General features: G+C 47.9%; 1 protein-coding gene across 2 annotated transcripts in view; it reads right to left on the reverse strand.

Moving 5' to 3' along the window:
* Positions 1–12,156, reverse strand: part of RALB (RAS like proto-oncogene B) — a 99,575-nt gene that overhangs the window by 17,505 nt on the left and 69,914 nt on the right. For both annotated transcript variants that reach the window (XM_054723519.1, XM_054723518.1), the window contains exon 2: positions 4,714–4,863. In XM_054723519.1, coding sequence (XP_054579494.1) covers positions 4,714–4,827 — 114 coding nt within the window. In that variant the 5' untranslated portion in view covers positions 4,828–4,863. The remainder of the gene's footprint in view (positions 1–4,713; positions 4,864–12,156) is intronic.

Consider the following 12,156-nt stretch of genomic DNA (forward strand, 5'->3'; position numbering starts at 1 on the left):
GATTAAGCATAGCTTTCCTTTGCTTCTCTGAAGAAGCTAAAGAAAACACTGGACTTTTCAGCATGCATCATTTCCCTCTCTCTTGCCCTTCACACATACAAACATACATCATAGAAATGAACAATCCGGACGAGACTCCTGGTCTCCCAGGGTGTGCAGAGCAGAGCAGAGGGCTCCTGTCCCCAGAGCTCTGCCTCTGATCCAGGCTTCTCCACAGCGGCACCACGGACATCTGGATGGATAGTTCTCTCCTGTGCGCTGGAGGAGGTTAAGAGCATGCGTGCTAGTAGTACCTGCCCCCATCCCCCATATGTGACAACCAAAAATATGGGACATTGCCAATTATTCACTCTTTTTTGTTGTTGTTAATCCTCACCCGAGGACATTTTTCCCTTTTTTTTTTTTAAAGAGAGTGGAAGAGAAGGGGAGAGACAGAGAGAGAGAAACATCCTGACTGGGGCCAGGGATCAAGCCTGCAAACGAGGTACGTCCCTTGACGGGAATCGAACTTGGGACCCTTCAGTCCAAGGGCTGATGCTCTATCCACTGAGCCAAGCTGGCTAGGGCCAATTATTCATTCTTTTTTAAGAACATATTTTTTTTATCAATTTGAGAAAGGAAGGGAGAGGGAAAGATAGAAATATCAATGATGAGAGAAAATCACTGACCGCCTGCCTCCTGCATGCCCCCAAGCATGTGCCTTGACTGGGAATCAAACCACGATCTCCTGGTTCATAGGTCAATGCTCAACCACTGAGCCACACCGGCCAAGCCAATTATTAATTCTTTAGGGGGCAAAATCCCCTTCCCTCATTTCATTAACAAACTACACCTCTAATCCTGTCTCCTTCATCTTAATTCCTCTCCTCACCCTCTGTTCTTCCCCTGTTACAAAAGAAAAGCAAGGACTTTTTCCTAAGCAAATCAGGTTAATAAGCAAAAACAGACTCAGATTTCAAAATTTACATCTCTTCTTTTATGCAAAAATGTGTGGGCAAATTAAGGAGATTCTGCTAGATATGAGATAGAGAAAAGCGAGCATCAAAAACAAAACTTTCTCATATAAGATACAGCCAAGTATGACCCAGGAGAGATCCCCGGTAGGGGGCATGCAGGAGGCAGCCAATGGATGTATCGCTCTCACATCGATGTTTCTCTTTTCTCTCCCTCTCCCTTCCTGTCTCTCTAAAAATCAATAAAAAATCTCTTTCAGTTCAGCTGGCGTGGCTCAGTGGTTAAGCATCAAATTATGATCCAGGAGGTCATGGTTCAATTACTGGTCAGGACACATGCCCAGGTTTCGGGCTTGATCCCCAGTGTGGGGCATGCAGGAGGCAGCCCATCAATGATTCTGTCTCATCATTGATGTTTCTATCTCTCTCCCTCTCCCTTCCTCTCTGAAATCAATTAAAAAATACATTTTTTAATCTTTTTTAAAAAATCCATTGTAAAAAATTTTAATGACTGGCTTCTAACCAACAGAATATGGCAATGGGCATGAATGAGATTACCAATGATTACATGTACTTATGTAAGAAACTGTCATAGCTAAGCAGACAGACTTTCCTCCTGGCCTTGAAGAAACAGCGGCCATGGTGTGAACACCTGTGGAGAGGGCCTGGTAGCAGGGACCTCTAGGAGCTGTGCACCCCTATCCTCCATCTTCCAGCACCCAGGAAGGCTGGGAGAGGACCCGAGCCTCAGTTGAGCTCACAGCCACAGCTGACACCAAGGCAGCCTTGTGAGACCCTGGGCAGGACACCCAGCTAAGCCATGACATATTCCTGGCCCCTGGGAACTAGAGGTAGCAAATGCATTGTTTGAAGCTGCTGAATTTGTAGTAATTTGTTACAGCAATAGAAAACTAATACAAATAGCCATCACAGTACAGCAAAATAACACATTTTTATTAATTATCTGTCTGGCATACCTCTAGAATATGTTTCTACTTTTTTTTTTTTTGGTTGCTGTATATTCTTTGAGTATCTTATCATATGCCAATGATTTTGAAATATTTCCTATAAAGAACCTATACTAATAACAAATTGTCCGGGACGCCATCACGTAACGACTGTTCAGCAGGCTGCGTCCCCATCTCGTGCTCAGGCAGCTGTGAGGCCCGGGGTAGATAGGATAGGATACAATAGGAGGGGATAAGAAAGGAGAGGGAGAGGAAGGCAGGCCTGCATGCAGACAGGCTGAGAGGAGAAACAGAAAAAGACGCAGGAATGGAAAAGGTAAGGAAATGCGGGGCTGCACGCGGGAGGGGGTGGCGACTGCAGGGGGCGGAGCAGCTTTGCCCAGCCAGGAGCAGGGCGCAGGTGGCTTGGAGCTTGGAGCTCGGAGCCTCACCCAGACGTGGGAGGAGGGCGGTGGCCCCAGCGCAGGCCGTTGGGAAGGAGGCGTGGACAGTTCAAGGCCTTTCAGGCAGAGGCGCTCCTGCTCCACGGCAGCAGCGCCCAGGTTGCGAGGGCCTCCGCCACCCTCGCTGGGCCCCTCGCTGGGAGGGGAGGCTCAGCTTAGGAGGGTTCTGCTAAGGACACTAAGGAGGGTACCGCTTGCAACCCCGAGGGCTAGACCCCGAAGACACTGGCCAGGGTTAGGTTGGTGGCGCGTTAAGTGTACTTTGTTGACTAGAAGTTGGGGCGTCCCAGCAGGGAATGGGAGGAGGACAGCGGAGGGGAGGCCAGGGAAGGGGGGCAGCGAAGGCCTGGCCGGGGCTGGGCCCTGAGGGTTAAAGCCCCCCAAACGGAAGCTTTAATATCAAAGTGCGCTCAGGCGGGGCTGGAAGCAGGTCCCAGAGAGGAAAGGTTTAAAAGAGAAACCAGTGAACATGGGGCGGGGGGGGGGGGGGGGGGGTGTAATAATAGGGAAGGATGGAGAGAGGCAGGGTTCAGGCTCACAAGGGGAAGGCGAATGCGGGGGGAGGATGGAGTAAGAAGGAGACAGACACGGGAAATGAAGGGAGAGAAGGGAGAAAGGAGGGAGGGAGAGGGGCCAAAGGAGGTTCAAAGGAAGGGAAAGAATACAGGAAAGAGAAGGATGCTAAAATGGGGTGAGGCCAGGAAAATAGTTAAATAGCCAAAACCGGTTTGGCTCAGTGGATAGAGCGTCGGCCTGCAGACGGAAAGGTCCCAGGTTCGATTCCGGTCAAGGGCATGTACCTTGGTTGTGGGCACATCCCCAGTAGGGGGTGTGCAAGAGGCAGCTGATCAGTATTTCTCTCTCATCGATGTTTCTAACTCTCTATCCCTCTCTTTAAAAAATCAATAAAGTATATTTAAAAAAATAAAAATTTAAAAATATAAATAAATAAATAAATAAATAAATAAAAAGAAAAAACAGAATGCGAGAGTGAGGGGTGTTTAAAAAGAGTAGTAAGAAAATTAAGTACAGGGTGATTTTTTTTAAATGTAGTCGGACATCCCCTGAGGGCTCCCAGACTGTGAAAAGGGCGCAGGCTTGGCTGAGCGCACCCCCACCCCCACCCCCGTGCACGAATTTCGTGCCCCAGGCCTCTAGTAAAAATATAATTTAGTCTTTCCTATAGCCTAGTTGATCCAAATTTCTTTTTTATTAATAGTTTAGAAAGGTTTTTTTTCAGCTTCACAACTACTCGACATTACCAGTAATGAAACTTCTAGGACAATTATCAAATTTAGGATACCTCTATTGAGCTTTCCTGTAAGATAGGGAAGAACTTTCCAGACTAGTTTCTAGCTCCGTGTTTCCACCCTTGTTTCTCCTCCACCACCCACTCATTCAGTGCCAGGTGTCATAGGACACGCCCACACCAAGATACACCCCTGGGCTGCACTCAAGTCCCAGTGCCAGGTGCGTCAGCTCAGTGGGCGGGGGACTATTCCTGGAAGCCATTCCCACACTGGATGGCTGGTGATAACCACCACAGGCCAAAGCGACTCCAAACCACATAAACACATACCACCAATCCCCAACTAAACTGTCCTTAATTCCTCTTCCCTCAGCAAGGTCCCAAGAATGGCCATGGTCACTCCAACACCACCCAACAGCAGGGGAGGCTGGACAGACGGAAAGTCTGGTGAAAGGGGTGATGATCTTAATGGATGGTGGTTCCGACAGCTTTCAGTACAGTGTGTGTACAGTATTCTGTACAGTATGTGCCCATGTGAAATGTGGTCACATGAGAGGTCCCTGGTTTGAGCTCTAATCCAAACACTGCCTGTGGGATCAGTAACGGCCACCAAGCAGGGGCATTTGTGGCCACAGGAACCAAGACTGTGCTCCGCTCGACTCAGCATTACCCACCTCAAGGGATGGAAACCTGGGCAGGGATGGTGCAAGCTTTACCTGCTGTCTATCACTTGAGAAAAAATTACGTCTTATGACAGCTTAGCTGTCCCTTTCAACAGCTCCCAAAATCAACTGTCACGAAGCTATTATCAGACCCATTCTTCAGAAATCCCTGTACAAAGGTCTCTCCCCCGCTCTTGCTCCTGGCAGAAAGACAGCTCAAAGTGTAACAAGGGAAATAATGCAAGCAGGGGCCTCACATCCCTACCAGACTTAACAAAAATCAGCAATCCAGGGCGTTTGCTGGTTAGACCCCTTATGAAGCTATTTGGAAAGCACCTCACCACGAACTGGCCCATGATCCTCCCTGCACGTAGGTGGACGGCACACGCAAGGCTGGGGAGGGGACCCTGACCGCAGGCAGGAGAAGGCAGGGCTTACCTCATCGTACATGAACTGAAGCGTCAAGGCCGACTTGCCAACCCCTCCGCTGCCAACCATGATCACCTTGTGCAGGGCCAAGGAGCTCTGGCTCTTACTCTTGTTTGCAGCCATCCTGCTGGTTTGCTGAGGGAGCGACAGGCTGAGGAGCTGCCAATGCGGAAGACAGACATGAGAGGCAGTTTGTTTCTACCCAGCGCAATCCCTCCGCTCCAGGAACGCCTAACCCAGACATTCTCAGAATAACCCTTCTAGGCCCCGGGCCGAGAAAGCCCCCAGCCCTCGGAGTCATTCACCACACGCAGCCAGAGCAGCCAAGTCCAGAGAGAGCGGGGATGGGCCTGTCAGGGGGACGGCGGGGAGACGGCCTGCCATGAAGATCAACACACCCTCAGCACTGCCCCACCAGGGGGAATGCCCCGAGCCCGGTGCCCTACCTGCCCCAAGTCATCTGGAGCCACAGAGAACGCCGGCACTGGGACTCGCTCTCTGTATCCTCACTCCACCCCCCATCACACACCCCACACAGCCCTCGAGACTCGACACTCGGAAGTCACTGAAAAGGGTAAGTACATGTGTTTTTCTATAAGGACCCTTCATGAAGGAGAACTAAATTATTTACTTCAAGGATGTTTAAAGTGATGAACTGAGTTAAACTTTTCTAAAAATAACAATCTGATTAGTCAAAATTAGTTCAACTGCATCAGTGTGAGATAAAATGAGTGCCCCTGGAACTGTGGGAAGATAAGGTATTCTGAGTAAGTACATTTAATAGATACTACCTGGAACTTATTCTAACCCAAGTACCTACTTTTACTTTAATAATTTTATGGATAATCTATTTCCCATGTACCACAGAGGAAGGAAAAGGGCCTGGGCCCAAGTCTGGCTCTGCCATTTGTGAGCTGTGTGGCCTAGAACTAGTTATTCCATTTCTCCAAGCCAATTTTCTTACCTGTGAAAACCAGTAAGCACCACCTAGCGTGCAGGACTTTTCTGAGCATTAAAATAAGATAACACATGTGACAAACCAAGCACAGTGCCTAGTACACAGTAGGGACTTAATAAAGGCTGGTTTCCTTCCTATCTAACTTCTTTTTAAATCCTCACCCGAGAATATTTTTTCCATTGCTTTTTAGAGAGTGAATGGGAGAGTGGAGGCGGGTGGAGAGAGAGAGAGACAGAGAGAGAAACATCGATATGGGAGCGACACATCAACCTGCCGCACACGCCCCTTCTGGGGCCAGGGATCCAGCCTGCAATGGAGGTACATGCCCTTGACCGGGAATTGAACCCACCACCCTTTAGTCCACAGGCTGAGGCTCTAACCACTGTCCAAAATGGCCTGGGCCCTGCCTAATTTTAAGAGGATTTTTTTCTAATTACAATACATGAGCCCCTATTTCTATCACTTCTGACAAAGTAACTGAAAATAACCCCCTCGAAAAACAAATAAATACACACACCATGCACACAACACACATCACTGGGTAACATAAAACAACACTTCTAAATCGGCGGTTCCCAGGCACGGCCTGGGCTGGAACATCTAAACACTTCCCAGGTGATGGCGGACAACCTCCAAGGTGGAGAGGTCTTCAACGCACAACGGGCTCAAAAGGAAGAAATGCCCGCGCTGGGGAGAAACGCAGCGGTGCGAACGGACAGTCTGCAGCTGCTGTTGGTAACTTCGTATTTAATACACACACGGGAGCAGGCCAGCCCCGTGCCAGGTGGGCCTCAGGCCTGCGACCTTTTCTGAATGAGACTTGAGAAGCCAAGGCCTGGAAGCAGCACCTCTTCAGGCAAGGACTGGACTAGAAGAACATCTTCCGCCACCTGGGAGAGATGGCACGGAAGCCTGAGCCCCGACTGTGGACGTGGACTCTGAAACCCGTCACCACAGCACTCCTCAGGCCAAAACTCAACACAGAGTCACCGGCCGCACAGAGCTGGGGCGCGAGGCGGGGCACGAACACAGCCTCTCTGGGGGGCAACGTGCAGTGACAACAGCTCAGCGACTTCACAGCCAAAGCCCACGAGAGCACACCCCAGAGAAAGTCACCCCACACAGGAGGCAGCACACACAGCAGGGCTGCTCAGGCAGCTGTTAAAAGAAGTACTAGTGATCACTTTTAACAAAGACAAAATCAAAATGTGAGGAAAAGTGCATTACAAAAGACCAGGAGTTGGACAAGAAGCACTCTGAGTGTCTAAAATATTGTTTTAAGTATTTCAAATGAAACACATAGGGGAGGAAAAACAAACCCATCTTAGGTCATTGGCAGAGACTCCAAAATGAGACTGACAAAGACAGACTAATGAGAAAGCAAAGAGAAGAGAAAAGAAATAAACAAACAAGCTTATTAACCGTGCTCCCCGCACACAGGAGGGCAGTGAGGAGGGATCAAGGGGGCTGGCGCCTGGGCTGAAGGAGCATCTCAACAAAAGAAGGAGGCGCTTTGCAGAGAAGTGACAAGGCACGGGGAGGGACTGTGCACTGCAGGGGTGAACTTGGAAGGTAAGTCTGTGGGAACTAATGGGAGGTAAGGGCCATGAGCAGCCTACTGTGGAGACTCCCGGTGCTTTCCTTCTCTGCGCTCACTGGCATCTAGAATTATCTCAGGTGAGGCAGAATCGTCCTGCCCCTCCTGGTACAGGGGGGAGGATAGGCAGTTTTTCTTCGTGTTGCTTCCTTTCTCAATTGCCTTTATCTCAAAATAATCCTTATGCCAAAGTGGCAGATTTGGGGGTGGCATATTCTAAACCCCTTCAATAGTGAAAAGAAAATCTACAAAATATACAAAACTTTAAAAAAAAAAAATCACCTATGACCCTGCTACCCACAGATACTCACTATTAATAGGGTGTCTGCTGCCAGTATTTTAATCTATATATTTCTACTAGAGGCCCGGTGCACAAAATTTGTGCACAGGTAGGGTCCCCAGGCCTGTCCGGCTATCAGGCCAATCAGGGACTTCTGGCTGCCAGCTGGGGCCTTCCTTTGTTCTGTGCCGCCCCCTGGTGGTCAGCGCACATCATAGCGAGCAATCAAACTCCCAGTCTCCTGGTCGAACTCCTGAGGGGACACTTTGCATATTAACCTTTTATATATATAAATTATTTACTGTATTACTTTCCATATAAACAACTGTAAGCCTACTTTTGCCCCACACTGTATTTGTCTGTAGGCTTATACTGTATTTGCGTTTCCTGTCTTCATTGCTGAGACAGACATAAAAGCCAACCCAGAGGTTAAATGAGCACTTTGCTGACAGGCAGCATGCTCAGTCCCTAGTATTTGGGCTCTGGAATCTACTCAGCTTGTTTAGGTGAAACATTAAAAAAATTTGTGTTCCTCCAGTAACTGAATTTAGGAAACAGAGTGGACAATTACCACCTTAATTTGTAGAAATAAACAGGGTATAAAAAGAAAGTGGGGGGAGTTTCGACCAAAAACTCCACCTCGAAGATCATGATGGCATTACTTCTTGACCAACAGCCTTAACTTACTCAGCTTTCATATACTAAAAACTTGGGGGTGGGGGGAGTAAAGGTTTAGGGGTTTGGAAAAGGACCCAGGAGGCCTTTAAAATCAAAGCAATTTTAGGATAAAAGAAAACAATTACTATGATTCAACCTTCGAGTTTTCAAAGGTTTGCCATAGGGCCAAATTACAATGGTAAGTTCTTTGGGTAAGATGCACATTTACCAAGTTGAACATTTATAGCCACTGCCATTTGAAGTTTTGAACCTCCATTCATTTGAAACTTGCCTAATACTATATGACATCTTGTATTTGTTTTGTACTGTTTTTAACTCTTGAAATACTGAACTTTTTAACACTGTATGTCTTATTCCCTCCAACTGAGACTGTGAGCTCTTGGAAAGAAACGCCTGTATTATGCCCCTCACCCCATTCCTTACCAAGAGGGTCAACTTTGAACTGAACCTTGAACTCTTTCATTTTTTTTTTTTTTTGGAGCGCCCGTGGGATAGGCATTCTGAAAATGGACACAACATGTTTTTAGTGAAAAGCTAAGGGCCAAGAGCCCAGCCAGTGTAAACACATTCTTTCTACGTCTTCACTTTAATGACAAAAGATTGTTTAGATTTAGAAAGAAAAAGAGTGGATTTATTTTACAGCGTGTTAAAGTATTGGAAACGAAGCCACTGAGAGTTCTTTGGATGTTATGCGGCATCACGGTGCAAAGCCCAGGCCTCGCTGTTATCCTCAAAGCTGAACAACAGATCCCAGGTAATATAGCTCCCCCCACCCCACCCCCACCCCCACCACACGGGCACTTGAAGCTGACAGTTGTTTTGCATCAGGGTCCGCACCACCAGGCTATAGACCAAATGCAAACTCAGGGCTTTTCAGCGGACAGGCCCACAATGAGGAGTGGAGCCGCACGCAGAGGAGCAACCCCAGAAAGCAGTCAGACGCCGCCTTTCCAGCGTTCCGCTTCTGAGGATAACCCGCAGTAACAGAAGCGCATTTGTACATGCACAGAACTGTAAGCCCGAGAGACGGGCAGGCACACATGGACTGGGGACATTCAGAGCAAGAGAGCGAGGGCACAAACCAGGCCGGGTGATGAGAGTCCACCTGCGGCCAGGGTGCTGTGTGCTAGTGAGTATGTGGGCGTGTGAAATCTGCTCCGGAACCAGTGGCCGCGCAGTCTGGCCTGGTGTGGCTTCCAGGTCGAAGAGAAGCAGGTGGCTTTGCTCCCGGAATGTGAATGAGGGAGCGGAGCCCCGGCTTAGAGAAGACAAGGTTCCCTGGCGGGAACTCGTCATCTACGCCAAGGCTTGGACAGCATGAAACTCACTATCCAGCTTCCCGGCCCAAGCTTCGGACTGAGCCGGAAGCCTGCAGGGGGCACAGCCTCAATGGCCAGCAAACAGCGCCCTCGGGAAGTCGCGGTGTGGGCCCCGCCACGTCCCCCAGCTAGAGCGGCGGCTCCAAGGTCCCTGCCACTCCCCCAGATCTCTCCAATGGACTATTTGGGTTCTTAGCCAATAGCCAGCACTACATTCCATTTAAAAATAACACCCATGTGCACACCGGACCGGGCAGCTTCGCCCACCAGGCTTTGTCAGGAAGGACGTCTGTAAGACGTCTGGTCTAATTAGCATATTACCCTTTTATTAGTATAGCTATTTAAAACCTATTCAAGCATAGCTATGTAGTTTTTAATGTTTTTCACCTATTTATCTATCCATCTTATTAAACTGAACTTAAACCTTTTCTTGATGATTGAAGGATTGCCGTCACCGCAGAAATCAGCGCTGTGATCTGGGCCGGTCTGAGTGGGTCATGCCTGGGGCCCTCCCCCTTCAATGGGACCCACCCCCCACCCGTTTATCTGCCTCTACTCCCTTCTTTCCAGTCCCCTTTTCTAATTATGTACTTTTTAATAAGTGTCTTAAGCAATTAACTACGTAATTAAGCACATTTGAGCTGTGACCAAAATAGAATAAGTGGGATAAGGAGCAGGCCTCCCCAAAAGGCCTTGGTTTAGGAGGTGAAACTGCTTCTGGCCCACAGAGCTGAGGCTGGTGGCGGAGGCTGGAGCCTCCAGACCGGTAAGCTGTCACTCAGATTCTCTGAAGCAACCTTGCTGCTATGAATTCCTATAGCTGTATGAAAATGGAGAAATGATTTCCCAGGTGGGGGGCTTTTATAAACATGTGAGCTGTTTATAAAATTCTGAGCTGTTATTTAAAAAAACACAACAATTTTTCTAGAAGAAACCATAATAAACGAACTGAAGACTATTCAACAAACGCACAGATGTTGGCTGAAAGCTCAGAAATTGAATGACCATGGTGCCTGTTTCCAATCCACACACCGCTTCAGGCCACCTGACGTGATGAGGGAAGCAGGAGAGGGGCAGAGCGCCAGCCTGCCCACCCTGAACCAGTCCTGGACTGGACACTGGACGTGCTGGCCCCACACTCCTCTGTTATTGGAGATAATAAACTCATTTGTTTAAACTCCTGTTAGTCTACTTATTGTTTTCATTTTTACTTGTACCAAAAGCATTCCAGAAACAGTCTTTGTATTCAAGAAACTCAAAGTCGAGCGATTCAGGCAGATCAGTAAATGAACACAGGATACTAAATCCCACAGCTGAAGTACGCGAGGTGTGCTCTGGGAACACAGGAGAAACATCTACATTAGACTGAGGTCAGGGAAATTTTAAGGGAGCAACATAAGAACTGAGATTTGACTAAAGAGAGGCAAAGAAATACCAGGAAGAAAAGTAATTAAGGCTCAGGAAGTCCATGTTGATGATTTGTTTATTATAGATATGCCTAGCCAATATATGTGTTCTTAAAAATAATGCAAGTATCCTTTCCCCCAACATTATGAAAAGTTTCAAACTTTAAGAAAAGTTGACGGAACTGCACAGTGAATCCATGTTCCCACCACCTGGGTGCTACAATTCACATTTCACTCCATTTCCTTTATCACACACCCCGCCATCTGGCATCCCTCTGTTTACCCGTCAATCTTAAATTCTGACGCATTTCATGTAAGTTATAGACCCAGTACACTTCATCCCTAACTTCAGCATATACACCACTGTTTGCAAAGCAACTCTAATCCCCCCACTGCCTTTGCTAAAAAATTCAGAACTCTCTCTGAGGGGCTTGCAAACTTCCTGATCTCTCCAATGGACTATTTGGGTTCTTAGCCAATAGTTCTTAAAAGCCATACACAGACCTGGGCCCATAAGACCAAGTCCTGGCATAGCTCCTATAGTCAGAGAAGTCTTCTACAGGGGACTCGAGAAACACACCAACAGACACCCTTTAACATGTTCTACTCATCAACACACAAGCTCCGTAGCTTGATTCATTTTTGTCCCCAAAATACTGAAGTGCTACTTTGTACGACACTGTGGGTCTGTGCCCTTAGAAAACTCACCCTAAGGAAAGACAATTTCTCGCAATGATAAATGATAAAGACAGCACAAGGCATAGTGAAGCATAAGGAACTCTGGGAAAAGAGAATCAGGAAAGGCTTGAACATTAAACAAAAGTTCACTCAGCGGGTGGGCGTGAGAGAGGGGAGCTTCCCACGCATCAGAGAGAGCACATGCGAAGGCATGAAGCATCAGAGTGGGACCAGGCACCAGAGTACTGAAGCATAAGGTGCGGTGGGGAAGCGACTGGGTGATGACTCTCAAAAGATATGACATGTTCATCTACAAATGGGCCTAAAATGCTGTATTAAGAAATGTATCCTAGCCCTGGCTGGTGTGCTCAGTGGTTAGAGCTTTGGCCTGAGCATTGAAGGCTCATGGGTTTGACTCCAAGTCAAGGGCATGTACCTGGATTGCAGGTTTGATCCCCAGCCGGTAGGCAATCAACTGATGTCTCTCTCTCGCATTAATACCTCTCTCTCTCTCTCTCTCTCTCTCTCTCTTTCCC

Source organism: Eptesicus fuscus, chromosome 11 (genome assembly GCF_027574615.1).
Source record: "Eptesicus fuscus isolate TK198812 chromosome 11, DD_ASM_mEF_20220401, whole genome shotgun sequence".
NCBI classification, from domain to species: domain Eukaryota; kingdom Metazoa; phylum Chordata; class Mammalia; order Chiroptera; family Vespertilionidae; genus Eptesicus; species Eptesicus fuscus.